The sequence below is a fragment of the Theropithecus gelada genome, chromosome 7b (assembly GCF_003255815.1).
Source record: "Theropithecus gelada isolate Dixy chromosome 7b, Tgel_1.0, whole genome shotgun sequence".
Classification (NCBI taxonomy): domain Eukaryota; kingdom Metazoa; phylum Chordata; class Mammalia; order Primates; family Cercopithecidae; genus Theropithecus; species Theropithecus gelada.
In genome coordinates, this window is record NC_037675.1 from 7,199,351 (window position 1) to 7,213,224 (window position 13,874).

The window sequence follows — 13,874 nt, forward strand, 5'->3', positions numbered from 1 at the left end:
GTTCCAAGTACCTTTCAATATTGTATAGAACCCTTTGAAATGTGTTTGTTATTATAGGGATGTAGGAACACTTTGGGTCCAATTATTCCCCCTTATTCCCCCATGAAATGTACAGCTATATTAAGAAGTCCTGCTTGTTGGCATTTAACAACCTTTTGTCATGTGCCTTACACATGTCAGGCAATGCGGAAGACACAGCCGGTGGATGACATGAGTGCCACCTTCTCTCCTAGCGGTAGCTTTTTCCAGCATTATGCTTCAGCATGGTGTCTTGTTGGGAACCTGATTTCTGAACGTGCTTGCTTCCCTTACTCATACAGTTCAGTTTCTGAGCTGTCTCCCCTTTCTGAGATAGGTTTGTCCCTCTGTTGTAGGTTTCCAGCCACTTCTTTATCATTGTTAACCATGACCAGAGGGAGGATAAGTTTGGTATTTTAGGGGCGTCAACAAGGCTTGCAGAGATGGGATTTCCTGGTCTTAATGCACGGCCTATAACCTAGTATAATAAACATAATGTTTATTGTAAAGTTTAAATCTCAAATGCAAAGACAAGCTATGCAGGTACTGTAAATAAGTGCAGGGGTGGAGGATAATAGAAATTGGTGAGGAATATGGCAAGCTGGAGAACACACACCACACACCTCATATAAATTGAGTGGCTACTGCAGTGGGTTAACACTGTGCAGAAATTCTGGCCCAGGAGTGCCAGAACTCTTGGATTTTCAAGGGAAGCTAGAAATGGGGATATTTTAAATGTGAGATCTCCCAAGTTTTAAATGCTGGCAACTAAGCAACAAATTTTTAAAAATACCATTTGTGTTAAAAAATAAAAAATAAAATAAAATAAAATAAAATAAAATAAAATAAAAGGCATATCCTAAGGCCATATATGGCCTGTGGGTTAGGTTTGCAATCTCAGAAAAATAAAAGAAATAATCTGAAAGTTTTAAGCAGCATAGTCTCTGGCCAGCAAGCCTAGGCATTTGGGGCTTGCCCACCTGGGCCAGTGCCACCACCCTTTTATTGAGTCCAATGGCACGAGAAGAAATAACTTATACTCAAAAAAGTGATAGCTACACCCAAGGAAAAGATACAGAACAGATCAGTCATAACTATAGCCCAGGCACCATTAGAATGCCTTGATGATCACCTTCCCACGACCTTAGAAGGGCCAGCATACAGGCAGGAAAAGAAGCAAGAGACATGTGTCTAAGAGGAATCCTTTCTTCACCAAAGCACACTCTTTTCTGTCCATGCTTGTTTACACAGTGGCCTGGGGTGGGTGCTCAGGAAAGAGTTCCACTGGGTACCATGCTTGGCTTACCAAGGGTATTCTCAGATATTCCACAACCCTTGGTTAGGTTATGAATATATTTTAATTATCCATCTCTCCATACTCATTACTACCTCACGTTCATGTGGTTATTTTTCATCCTCTCTAGGCTGCACTCCCTGAAATAACATCAAAATGAAGGAGTCCGTGACCAGACAGGGTTTGGGGTTCCTTATCTGGAAGGTCCCAGTGCATGCGAAGTGTCATTGTGAGGGTGGGGGTGAAGCCACCAGGGGTAGAATTAAACCAGGGTTGGCCAGAGGAGGGAATGGCAGGGTATGGTGCTGCTTACCTTCCTAAGGAAGCTGTTAATAAGGTAAGAAAGCCCTGCCTTTTCTTATTGAAGTGGCCAGACTGAGAGCCCTGCTTCCCCCAGAGAATGTCCTTACCATTACTACCTTGACCTCCATTTCACCCCCTTCCTGGATATTGGTTTTCCACAAATGGGATCCATATTGCAAAGTGGTTAGTTGCAAGGACTTTGGAGGTATGAAGAGCTGGATTCAAATTTAGACTTTGTTACGAAGTGAACTTGGGGCTGTTTTTCCATATTATAAAGGCAGAGTTTTCTCCCTTGTAAAGTAGAGTTAATACTATTCACCTTTTGGGGATGTTGAGGGATAAAGAACTAACTGTAGGCAATGCCTGCCACTGGCATTCCCTTATATAGATCTATGGATTCCAAGGCGATCAGCAATATGTCTGATGGTAGGATTGGCATAGTTGGGTATTGCTTGGGGCTCCCTGCTCCATTCCATGCCTGCCTGCAATGGGTGGAAAAACATCTCACCTCTTCTTGCCTCTTGGGGGAAAGGTGGGAAGGTTGTGGAAAGTGTGGCACCCTGATTTGGGTGGGATGCCCTTCCCATTGCATTGCCCTCTGCCTCTGGCTCCCTGTTAGTCTACCACTCAGGGCCCCAGTGCCAGCACTCCTGTGTATTTCAGCCCGTGCTAGGGTACAAAATGCCTTTTTCCACAACCAGTGCTATGTCAGTGCTAAGGGTTACTGTGACGTAGCAACTTGAAGATGATAAATGAATACATTTGAAGAGGGAATGTTTGAAAATGATTCTATAGAATTCCATTTGGTATTGGGACTATTGTCTAAACCATAACCTAGACTACTTTATGCAGTTGGGTAATAGTCTCATGTCAGATATCAAAAGGTAGAAGCAGAGATAGAAGGAGAAGGAGAGGTCTGTGAGAATCCACAGTCAAGTGGAAAGAGTGTAGGCAGAAGATGCAGGGAATACCTTCTCCCTGGAAGGTGCTGGGCTGGTAGCTCCAGAATCCCAAGGCCAGAGCACAGGGGTGAAACCCCAGTAGGGGAGAGAGAATTAGAATCTCCAAGAATCTCAGAAAAACAGGTTTGAATGTCTTTTTATGTGGCGAGACCATGGGAACTGACCTTTCCTTGCTGCAGTCAATATAAAGGACTTGCCTTTAGAGATTTAACCAGCTCTTGACTCAATAGGATTGCCTTCAAAACCTCTCTTCCAATCGTAGGGGTGCTCAGTGCCCCTTCTCCCCTAAGCTCTGTTTACAATGTCCCTCCTTTTCCCAAAAAGATCCCAGAGCTTCTGGCTTGCTTCTCAGGGAAAGTATTCTTAGAAGATCCCTGAAGACCCAGCTATGTTCTGAATTACAGAGAGCCTACAGGTACCTTTGTGCTGAATGTTTTGGGGAAAGCTGTTGACAGCCAGAGGAAAAGGTTAGATGTAGCGGGGTCTGTGGGCCCCTGGTGGGAAAGGCCTTCTTTGGAAATGCCTTTGATTTGACCCTCTTCAGCCTTTTCTTTACCCATTTAACCCTTTACCAGTGTCCACTATGGTTCTGGGCTCCCCTGGCCTTCCCCCAGTAAATGCCTTTTACTTTCTGCTCAGGGGTTGTTCTGAGACAGAGGAGGAGGAATGGAGGATTTTGGAGCAGTGCCTCTTATGCTATCAGGCTTCAGCTTTTAGAATCTTGGAAAGACTCCACCTGGGAAAGAGTTCCAGAGAAAACAAACTTCAGATCCAGGCTCATATGGGAAAGGGCTCATGTTCACAAAGGCAGCTTCGGGAACCTTGGCAGAGACTTAGGCAGGCTTGGCCCTGGTCTTTAATGGATCCGACACGGATCTTTCCAGGGCCCACAAATGCTGCATGGTCTCCAAAGGAGATTTCACCCTCAGAAGCTACAATGATATCTCTTTATAGAAGTTGTAGTCTTCAGGTCTTCAGTGAGCCAACAGCTTTTGTTGTTCCAGTGGTTTATGCCCTAATAATGGCAAGGAAGATTTTAAGGAACCAAACACCACCACCTCCTCTCATCTCCTCATCATCCCTCCCTTGTCACATTGCTTTCCTCTTGAAAATTAGCTGAATTTTTGATGGGATATTAGGAGCCAGAAAGAGAGTCTTGGGTCCAGGATTATCTCTCAAGTCAGAAGAAACATCCTTCTAGGCCCAGGAATGACACTCTTAATGGCAATGATGGGCACAATTTTTAGACATTTTGGTCCAAGAAGGAAAATGGGGGCAAGTATGTTAGGAAAAGTGCAGGACAGACTTCATGGTGATGGTGAATCTTTCTTCTCTGACTCTAACTTGTGCCATTTCTATAATGCCAGGGTGAGATTCCTAGGATCTAGATTTTATGCGTAAAATAAACCAGCTGCCCCTACAGGCACAGCAGTGTGGGTACAGGAGCTGAGAACACCTGGATTTCTGTTTCTGGCATTTTGCACTTAAGAAAAATACTTTCCCATGTTTTTGCACTTGGGGTTTAATACTGACCATTAATTCCCCCATGTCTGCCTCTTCTGCCAGGGGTCTTTTCAAACATAGACAATCATGGGATATTAAACTTGAAGGACAATAGAGATCATCTAGTCCCATCAACTCACTATATATATGAGGAACCTGAGGTCCAGAGTGGGGAAGTGTCTTACCCAAGGTCACATGGTGAGTTACCTCCTTTGACGTCTTTGTATGCAGTAAAAGATCCCTCCCCTAACCAATTTTGGTTCTTAAGACCTTAAGACTCATCAAGCCTCCATATATTTCATGGAGTGAGGTATGACTAGGTGCCCAGTATGGGATTTGGTACTAAAAAAATCCCTTAAGTTAAAAGACTGTCTTCCAGGGGAGGAAGCTTCATAGGGCCTATGTAAGGGATACGGGAGAAGCAAGAGAGGACTATGGCCTGGAAAGAAACAGTGGTGTCACAAACTTTCTCAGGAGGCTGCCCAGACCAATGGCCTTCCTTCCCTTTTCCTTCATACCCAAGAGAACCTTTATCAGAGGTCAGGGTGGGGATGCTATCTCAGAAACATCTCACCTTGAAACTGAGCCTCCCTCCAAACATGGTGTCATAGGCAGGGAAGGTTTCCTCTCTCTTCACAAATCTGACCCCACCTCCTTCAGAGGAAGGGGTCTCAGCACCCCAAATGACTCAATACTGTTTTGTCCATAGCATGTCCTGGGCAGGAGGAGAGGAAAGTCTCAATGCAATCAAATTTTGTTTCAAGTTTTTCCCATCATATTCCCAATGTCCAGAGGCCCCTTATGACCTCTATATTCCTTAGCATAGCTTCCATAAAAAGATAGGCTTACTCTGTTCACATATTCACACACTCATACACATTCAAACACACACACACACATGCACACATACATATATTCACACATACACACATGCATACACACACATGCAAACACACACATACACATACAAACACACATGCAAACACATATGCAAACACACATGTGTACACATGCAAACACATCCACATGAAAACACACATGTGTACACATGCAGACACACACATGCAAACAAATACATGTATGTGCACATGCAAACACACACATACACATGAAAATGCACACGCACACTCTTTACAGACACTTTTTAAATCTGTAGTTGTTTGAGCAACATCTTTCTGGAGATTTTATTAGGAAAGCCCACTTTTCAGGACATCCTAACTCAGTCCATGGCTGTATGACCAGAAAGGAAATGAGCTGTCGTGGAAGTCCTCCTTGCTCGAGACAGCATGTGGCCTGGGGGCCACCAGTGTTACTCCTCCAGGGTATTTTCCTCCCCTGTAAGTCTTGGAAGGATGGCAAGGGTCAGAGATCAGCTGTTACTCTCTAAACCTTCCACAGACCTGTGGTGTGAGGCAGAAAGGTCAATGAGAAAGAGCTTGTAGGCTTGGGAGTATAGCACCCCCACCTCCTGGCGTGGTCAGAAATGGTCTATGTAATTTTAGCTCCTAAAATTAGAAATGCCCCTCTGGTATCCCTAAAGAACATCAGTTCTGGGGAAACATAGCCTTCTCCTCCCATCCCATTGCCCCTTAGTGACCCTACAGTGCATACCCCTTCTCCGACACACCCCTCAGCTCATCTTCAGGGGCTCCTCCTTTCAGAAAGATGCTTACAGACCGAGACCCACTTAGATGAGACCTCTCCTCCTCTTCCATGACAATCCAAGGCCAAGCACCCAGAGGTTTTGCTCCCTTCCCTTCCTCGGTTCAGTGGAGGCTGCAGCAAAATGGAGTGTTTCCAGTTTCTCTGACCATGCTGGGTTTTAAGTTAATCCCCTCCTCCTATCCTTCCCTTTTGCTGACAGTACTTCCCCTTTCAAGCTCCCTCTTTGTTTCCCCTCCTAGTTTTGATCTTCTTTGGGGGTTTTGGTTTTTACTTTATTTTGCTTTTTTCTGTTTTTTTTTTTCTTTTTGTTTTTTATAGGTTTCAGAGAAATTATGTTGAATCCAATAAGCCTTCCCGGACATTCCAAGCCTCTTAACCATGGCATCTATGTTGAGGATGTCAATGTTTATTTCAGCAAAGGACGTCATGGCTTTTAAAAACTCCTTTTAAGCCTCCTTGTTTTGATGTCACCTTGGTAGGCTGGGCCCTCTGAGAGGTTGGAAGCTCTAGGCATTGTTCTCTTTGGATCCAGGGATGCTAAGTAGAAACTGCATGAGCCACCAGTGCCCCAGCACCCTTTAACACCACCAGATGGGTGTTTTCCCCCATCCACCACTGGCAGGGTTGCCCCTTCCCTCCAATCATCACTGTGCTCCTTTTTTTCCGGCCTACGAGGCAGCTCCTGCCACCATCTTTAGAGCCAATAAAGAGAATTAAAAACCTGTGCACCAGGAGCATCTTTTAAATACACTAGCCATTCTCTTGCTTTACAAAAACAACCTAACCATCAAAAGAAAGCCTGATGAAGTCCAGCCGTGCTCCAGCCTCACTTTCCCTGCTTGGAAGCGTGGGGTCTCCCTGGCTCTCCCAGGATACCATGCTGTCCTCTTAGTGACCTCGTCGCCCTGCAACCTCCAGTGGGGAAGAGTCACAGAGAGCACCTAAGCAGAGGTGGAGACGGTGCGGTAAGAGGAGGGGGAGCCAGGCTCAAGTATTGGCACCAAGTTAGGTCTCAGAGGAAAGAATGGAAACCAATCACTTTACGTTTTTATTTTTATTTTCGGTGGAAAAATCATCCTTTTTTTGGGACACACTTGCCCCCTACTTCCTCTTCTCTCTGGAACGGCTCACAGTGAGTGCGATATTATAAAACTCCTTGCAGAGGAGAGTTTCTCCAGGCTCTTCCTGGGCCCTTAGATCTGCAGTTCTGACAAGCTTTGGCTGCAGGAGGTTTTACCCATGAACTGGCCATCCTACTAGGACCACAAGGGACCAAGGGAATCAGGGACCGAGGCCCTTCCTGCCAGCCCATGATCCCGGGATTGGCTCTCTTCCCCTACTTCCACTTATTCTTGACTCTGAGAACTTTTGGAACCCAATGGAATCAGCATTTCAAGGTCAAGATGAACTGAAGGGGAAGAGAAGTAAAACTTGGCCTCCTCCAGCCCCTCTCATGGCACCAATGGAAGTGTCCTCCTGTTCTCTGGTCAATATGTGTGTTTACTTTGCTTGCTTTGACTCATGCCTTACTCCATGGCCACCCTCTCCCAAAGAGGGGGCTTGCTTCCCCCATTTTCAACTTGATCCACTGAGGAGACGGAAGGGGGTGACTTTCCCCTCTTCAGTAGGAAAGGCACATTTGTAGGGCCTGAAACTCTCCCGTATTTGCTGACTCACTAGTGGAGGAGACGTCTGGCTCCCAGCTCCCCTGGTCCATGGGGCCTCCATTGTGTGAAGTCAGCATAGGCTGCCCACCTAATGGTGGAGAGCATGAAACTGGGAGCATCCTGTGGGGGGCTTTTGGGGGAAAAAGGTGGTTGTTTTAGCCCACCATTGTTTTGGGGTGGTGTTGCACACTAGTAGAGAATAGAGTCTATGCCTTTGGCAAATTTAACTGGGAGTTTGGATTCCCACTTAAGGGTTTTATTTCTTGGGTCCTGTGGATAGTGGTTCTTTGTGTCAGGATCCCAGCCTGATTCTGCAAACGCCTCCATGGGGTTTAAAAACATGAGGCTTTCCAAGTTCTTGCCCAGTATCTGGGGCAGCCTCCAGAGTATCACCTGGGAGTTCAGATTCTCTCCAGGGCTCCAGGTGTGTGTTTATCTCGCCCCCTCCAGCTCTCCTCATCCTGCTCCCCATTGCTCCATGTCAGGCTGTTCCCCATTATGCCCTGCTGATGCTTTGGGTCCAGGGCCTCCTCCCAAGTGTGGCTTTAAGGAGTAAGCTTGAGGATGATGTTTTTTAATTATTGTAAATCATTACCTCATTTCCAGCCTCCCAGGCTCCATCCATCACAGCATCTTTTATTCTGCCATTTTCCTCACCTTGTGCTATGACAATGGGGCGTTGTGTTTCCACAGAGACTTATAGGAGTGTTCAGTGTATAGTTTCTTAATAAACACTTTATTTTCTAATGAAATGACTGAATCAGACCTCTTATTTGGAAATTTTGCAAAAACATTCAAAATACAGAAAATCCAGGTTACCTGCATTTTTCCCTGTTTTCCTGTTACTCTTTTAAATAAGCTTCTTAGTTAAGTTCTGTGTTTACAAAGATGTTCACAATCTGTTCCATTGGTTGCTTTCATTGAGAGTCTTCCAGATAGGTTAGGCTCATACACTAAAGTGCTTTTCATCGTATTGAGAAAGAAGTAGAGGCTCAGAGAGGTTGAGTGGTTCACCCAGGGTCACACAGTGTGAGAGGTGAAAGCAAGATTGAAACCTGACTTCTACAGACACTACTCGGGCCACTGAGACCCTCACTCCTTTGGTAGCTGGGGAATGTTCTGTTGTCTGAGCAGCCAAGGCTCACAGAAATCTCTTGAGAGCTGATGTGTAAGGGAGTCTGGGAGTAGGGTTGGGGATCCTTTATCTTTGGGGCACCAGCAAAGCCAGTGGGGTGGTCCCTGAGATGGAGTGGTTTTGCATGTTCCCTGTGGATGTTGGGAAAGTGACCTTGCCCAAGGAAAGATGGGGCTTTGGGTGTACAGGTCAACACACTTGTCACTCAGAGACACGCTCCCTTTCATGCACAGACACCCACACACACACTCAGGTGAGCCACACTCTCATGGCAAGTTTCATGTGGGCTGCCAGGAGGGAGAAGTCAAAGAGTAAAATGCTTAGATGAACTGGCACATCTGTGCACCCTTGGACCCTGGCACTGACACAGCTAGAAGAATTAAAATGCTCCCTGTAACTTGCCCTCTTCCTTTCAGGAGGAGAGGACACTGTGAGGCTCTGTATGCAGGACAGATGGAGCAAGAGTGGAGAATGAGGGCTGGGAAAGGGCTCCTGGGTGAATCTGAATGTTTCATTGGGCCCCAGTAATCCTTGTTGGAGCTCAGTCATTGTGGAAGTAGAGACAAGACAAGTAAAGTAATGTAGAAGGGCTCATGTTCCAGTCTGACAGGAAGTTGATCAGGCTAGGTTGGTGCTTTTCTATGTATCCTCACTTACTTTATCTTCTATTTAAGTCTAGTTTGGTTTGAGACCCCTTTATGCCAAATGGAATCTCCTGCTCTATAGAGTGGCCTGGGTGAGGGGTGGACCAAGCTCTGCATTTATCTCTTCTCAAGGGTTCCAGGGAGAAAGAGTTGGAACAGGGATGCCTGAAGGGTTGGGACTGTCCTGGGGACCATGAGGAGATGCACTGGTTCAAGGGAGAACTTTCATTTTTAATATAGGAGGGATTTGAGCTTCATTTTGTTCTAATGCTTGGAGCCTATCAGTTTATGGGAGAAGAGATAATAGATAAAAATGGCCTCTGAGAATATAGGAAGGAAAAGTATCCACAGCTCAGGAAGAGGGGATAGCACTGGCCTTGTGGAGGGAGTGCTCTTCCCATAGAGAAGGAGGCAAAAAGAGGAAAGGATGCGGAATGTCTTTTCAAGGTGATAGGGCAAGAAAGTAAGGGAATTCTTCTCTGGTGGCTTCCATTTGTCTATAAAGAATGAGGCAAGGCCTTGTGCCACTACTGAGAAGACCCAAGGAGAGTTGGAACATCTGAACTGACAGGGGAAGAGACTATGGAAGACTATGGGGATCTATGGAAAGGTTGCTGGGCAGAATGAGGAACCGGTTAAGATTGGAGTCTAGGCCTCTGTTTTCCATGTTTTACTGCTGGGTGTTGAGTCTCATGGCATTTACCCCAGTGTTGGTGCCTCTAGGGAAGTCAGAGCTGGTATAGGGCAGATGCGGAGAGCTGAACTCAGCCCAGAAAGATGCCAGTTTGGACTGGCTTCAGTTTAGGGTGGCTCAGGGAACCAGCCAGTCCTGCAGCTCCCTGACCTCCTGCATTCGAATCTCACCAACAGGATTTCACAGTAGCTTTCTCAGACCTTAAGCTTACATTTTGGTCCTGCAGGATTTTGCTGCACAGATTGACAGCTGACTCAGTTCATGAACCCAGGGTACTTGCCAGATGCTCTCTGGATCTTCATTCTAGAGAGGTGGTTGACAGGTGCTGGTTCTGAAGCTTAGATAATGAGAAACTCAACTGTACCAATAAGATCTTGTAGAACAAGGTGAAATTTGATCTAACACATTCCAGGGACATGCCCTGGAGAGGCTGGACTCTTTTACTAGCATTACATGACCAGTTCCTGGAACTGATTGCCAAGCTCCCAAGAATGGGTTTGCTGTGGGGCATTAATAGTAATAATTCTATGTATTTTATGAAGCACTTACTCAGAACCAGTCACATTTTACCCACAAGGAAGCTGAAGCTCAGAAAGATTGAATAACTAGCTCAGGTTTTCACAGCTTGAAACTGGCAGAACCAGGACTGACAGGGGGCCTGCCTGACACCTCAGAATGCTTTTGGCCACTCTGCTGCCCCCTAAAGTAGCACATCTTCTGCTCCTGGTAGCACATCTTCTGCTTCTACTCCCTAGGTGTTCCACAATCATAGCTCCCCGCCAACCCCACTCCACTCCTAAGACAGAAAAGTCTTTCAGGGGTCTTCAGGGGTGGGCACCATCCCTGACTTCCTTCTGGAACCATTGGGACAGGGTGATTTTAAAAACTAGAAAAAAAATCTGCAATGTTCTTTCCTCTCATTGTAGCATTTAGTGACTTGGGGTGTATGAAAGCACAGTTGGGCTTAGATCTGAGATTAATCCCATGTCTTAAAGTTGGTGAGATTCCCAAGCAATGATGGCCTCTTTGATATTGGGGAGGACTTGTTGGATGAGACCAACCTGATCCTTAGGATAGCAGGTTAGGCTGCCCAGGTCTAGGCAAGGGTGAGCAGCTTCAGATAGGAAGGTGGCAGAAGAAAGGATGAGACCAACCTGATCCTTAGGATAGCAGGTTAGGCTGCCCAGGTCTGGGCAAGGGTGAGCAGCTTCAGACAGGAAGGTAGTAGAAGAAAGGGCCTCGTCTAACTACACACCATCACTTAACCTTTCTTCAACCCACCTCAAAGGCCTCCTGACACGTCCAAGCTCAGCCATGCAATGCTCACCCCAAAAAGACCAAACGCAAAGCAGGCTGAATTTGGAAGTCAAGCATCTGACTTCTAGCCACCTCTGTCTCTTCTTTTGTGTGGGAATCCCTTTCTGCAGCCAAGCTCCCAGCAGCCACATCCTCACCTCCACCTCCCCAGCCACAGGTGTGACCGCAGCACAGCACTGGGCTGTGACACATCCCCTAGCTCGTCCCATTTCCCTCAGGTCAAGCCCAGGCATAAGCAAAGGATCAAGCATCTCAGATACAATGGTGAGGCAGCAAGGGAGGGTTGGATGCCACGGGAAAGCTCAGGAGCAGGCAGATCAATGCAGGACGACTTCATTGTTGTATAGCTTTCTGCACGGAGCCAGACATGGATTAGGCAAAGAGCCGGAGCCTTTGTTCCTTCAGGGTTTACTGACTCCTGTGCTCTGGCTAGACTCGCACATTGCTGCCAACGTGACTCTGAAAGCAAGAGCAAAATGAAGGTGGCAGGGAGGGAGAGACAGGAGGGGGAGAGGGGCAATGCTGGCTGCTTGGAGTCTTCTCTGTGAAGGGCCCAGGGAAAACTCTTAAGCGTGACAGCAGAGGCGGGAGGAAGGTAGAGAACAATGGGGAGTCTTGCTTCCATTTGGACTGTCCAGCAAGGGCCTGGAGCTCTCCTCCTCCTCTCTCCCAGCTCTCCCCCACCCACCACATTTCCAATCTTTAATGCTGGCTGATGTGGGTGAAGCTGCTTGCAGCCTCCGGATTCCTTGGATAGCTCTGGTTCTGCATTTTGCCTTTAGAAATCCTACTGTTACCACCCCCTGTACTTCCCACCTCCCAAGAAAACCTCAGCCTAGATCTGACAATATATATCCAGAGCTAAATAAGACTCCTTCTTCAACCCTACTTGAACCCAAAAGTGATTTGAAGGAGACGTGCTGGCAAGAGACAAGTCCCTTGTCTGCTTTTTTGGGTGGTTCTGAAATTCCATCAGGATTCTGAGGCCCTCTTGGGTAGGACTCTTTTTCCAATTTCTCCTACTCAGTGGATAAAACTTCCATAGAGTTACCCCAGTTTCCCTTGAAATTAAATCTTGATGAGGGAAGAGATTTCTGCATGGGCGATAAGGTCTAACACCCCTCTGCATTTTTGCCCCTTTTCTTTTGGGCACATTTTCCTTCTGTCACAAAGTATCTGGGTGTTTGTGCCTGAGAGAGCTAGATCTTCTCTCCTCATTATTCTTGACTTCTGGGTGGGTGTGAATGCATTGCTCAAATGTGCCGTATGCTCCTGGGCCAGGAATGGTGAGGATTGACAAAAAGAGGGGAAAAAGGAAGATATCAGAGGCAAACCTTTGACTGGGGCATGCTCTGCTTTGAGAGAAGGGAACAAGAAAGACAGGAGCACTTCTGAGGAGCAAAGATCCCACAGGGATGTAGAAGGTACTGATGGCTCAGATTTGGTGTCAAAGGCCTCCAGCCCAGGTCTGTGTGGGTTGTATCTGGGAAGGAACTTGGAACTCTGGGGTGGAGGAAAAAGGCAGGGTTACAAGTTACCCAGAGAACAAAGCTGTAGAGAAATCTTAGCTGAGGTCTCTGGTGGGATTTTCAAACCAAGATACATGAGCCTTCCACATGGGACCAGATGGGCACTTGGCCTTCTCAGGATCATGGTATTTTCTCATGACCCTCTGCCAATAGGATCCTCTCAAAGCCTCTCTTAAATAGATGAACCTGACTTTGATTTACCTATGGGTGGAGACTGGCACCTTTGGCATAAGTCAAGAAGAATGGAGCTTGGCTTTTCTGAGAGCCAAAACCCTTGAGCAGTTCTCACTTCACACCCTAAGAGTAATGTCAAGTAATGTCTGAGTTCGGAGGGGTGGTCAAAACCCCCTGCTCAGCTATGGAGAGGGTTTGCAGGGCGAGGAGTGAGGTTGCCCAAAGGCATGCATTCCAGAGTGGCAGTCGCTGACTTCTTCCAGAAGAAGATATATCATGACATGACAGAACTTCATGTCAGCTCAGAAAACACTACCAAACCTGGCTTTGGTAAGTAATGCTGGAGGCCTTGGTGGCTTGCAATGATGACCAGCTTGTCTTCATGGCTGTCTTTGCCTCAGTTTCTGCCACTTATGTGCTGTTACCATGGTAGCACAATGAAGCCTAGCTCTGCCTTTGGAGACCTCACTGAAGCAAGTGTCCTATTTCCCTGAAAAAGACACATTCTCCCCTCCCTTGCCCTCAAGTTCATTCTGCAGTGAGAAGGACAAGGACTTAGCCCTGGTAAAGGGGACAGTGACTTCACTGCTGTCTAATATGGCCTGGTGATACCTCTGTTACAGAGTTCTGATAGACCACTTACTTTCTCACTCCAAAGCTCACACTACCTTCAGTCTGTTTGGGACCCCGTAATGTCGTTTAAAAATCACATTGTGGTATTCTTTACTCTGCAAGGCTTGCAATAGCCTTTGGCCAAAAGTCATGAAATCCTGACCTTCAAAAATGCACTTCTCATAAGAAGACAGGGTGTGGAGCTGTGGAGAGCACATGTGCTCTTCCAGGGATGGGGCTGATCTACAGAGCCTGTGACATGGTCCCTAGCAGCTGCTCAGGCCTAGGGAAATATTTACCTCTCACAGCTAGGTTCAGGAGCGTGTCGGGACCTCGTGACATGGAGGGTCCTCTAGT

The 13,874-nt window shown here is 46.7% G+C and overlaps 1 protein-coding gene across 12 annotated transcripts in view; it reads left to right on the forward strand.

The window, feature by feature from the left end:
• NTRK3 (neurotrophic receptor tyrosine kinase 3) overlaps positions 1-13,874 on the forward strand; it is a 385,221-nt gene that overhangs the window by 276,255 nt on the left and 95,092 nt on the right. The window contains exons 15-16 of one of the 12 annotated variants that reach the window (XM_025392728.1): positions 4,144-4,278; positions 6,064-8,164. The exons of 9 other annotated variants lie outside the window; for them this stretch is intronic. In XM_025392728.1, the coding sequence (XP_025248513.1) occupies positions 4,144-4,278; positions 6,064-6,182 (254 nt within the window). In that variant the 3' untranslated portion in view covers positions 6,183-8,164. Of the gene's footprint in view, positions 1-4,143; positions 4,279-6,063; positions 8,165-13,874 lie in introns of those variants that run through there. 2 more of the 12 variants (XM_025392727.1, XM_025392729.1) reach the window with 2 other exon arrangements.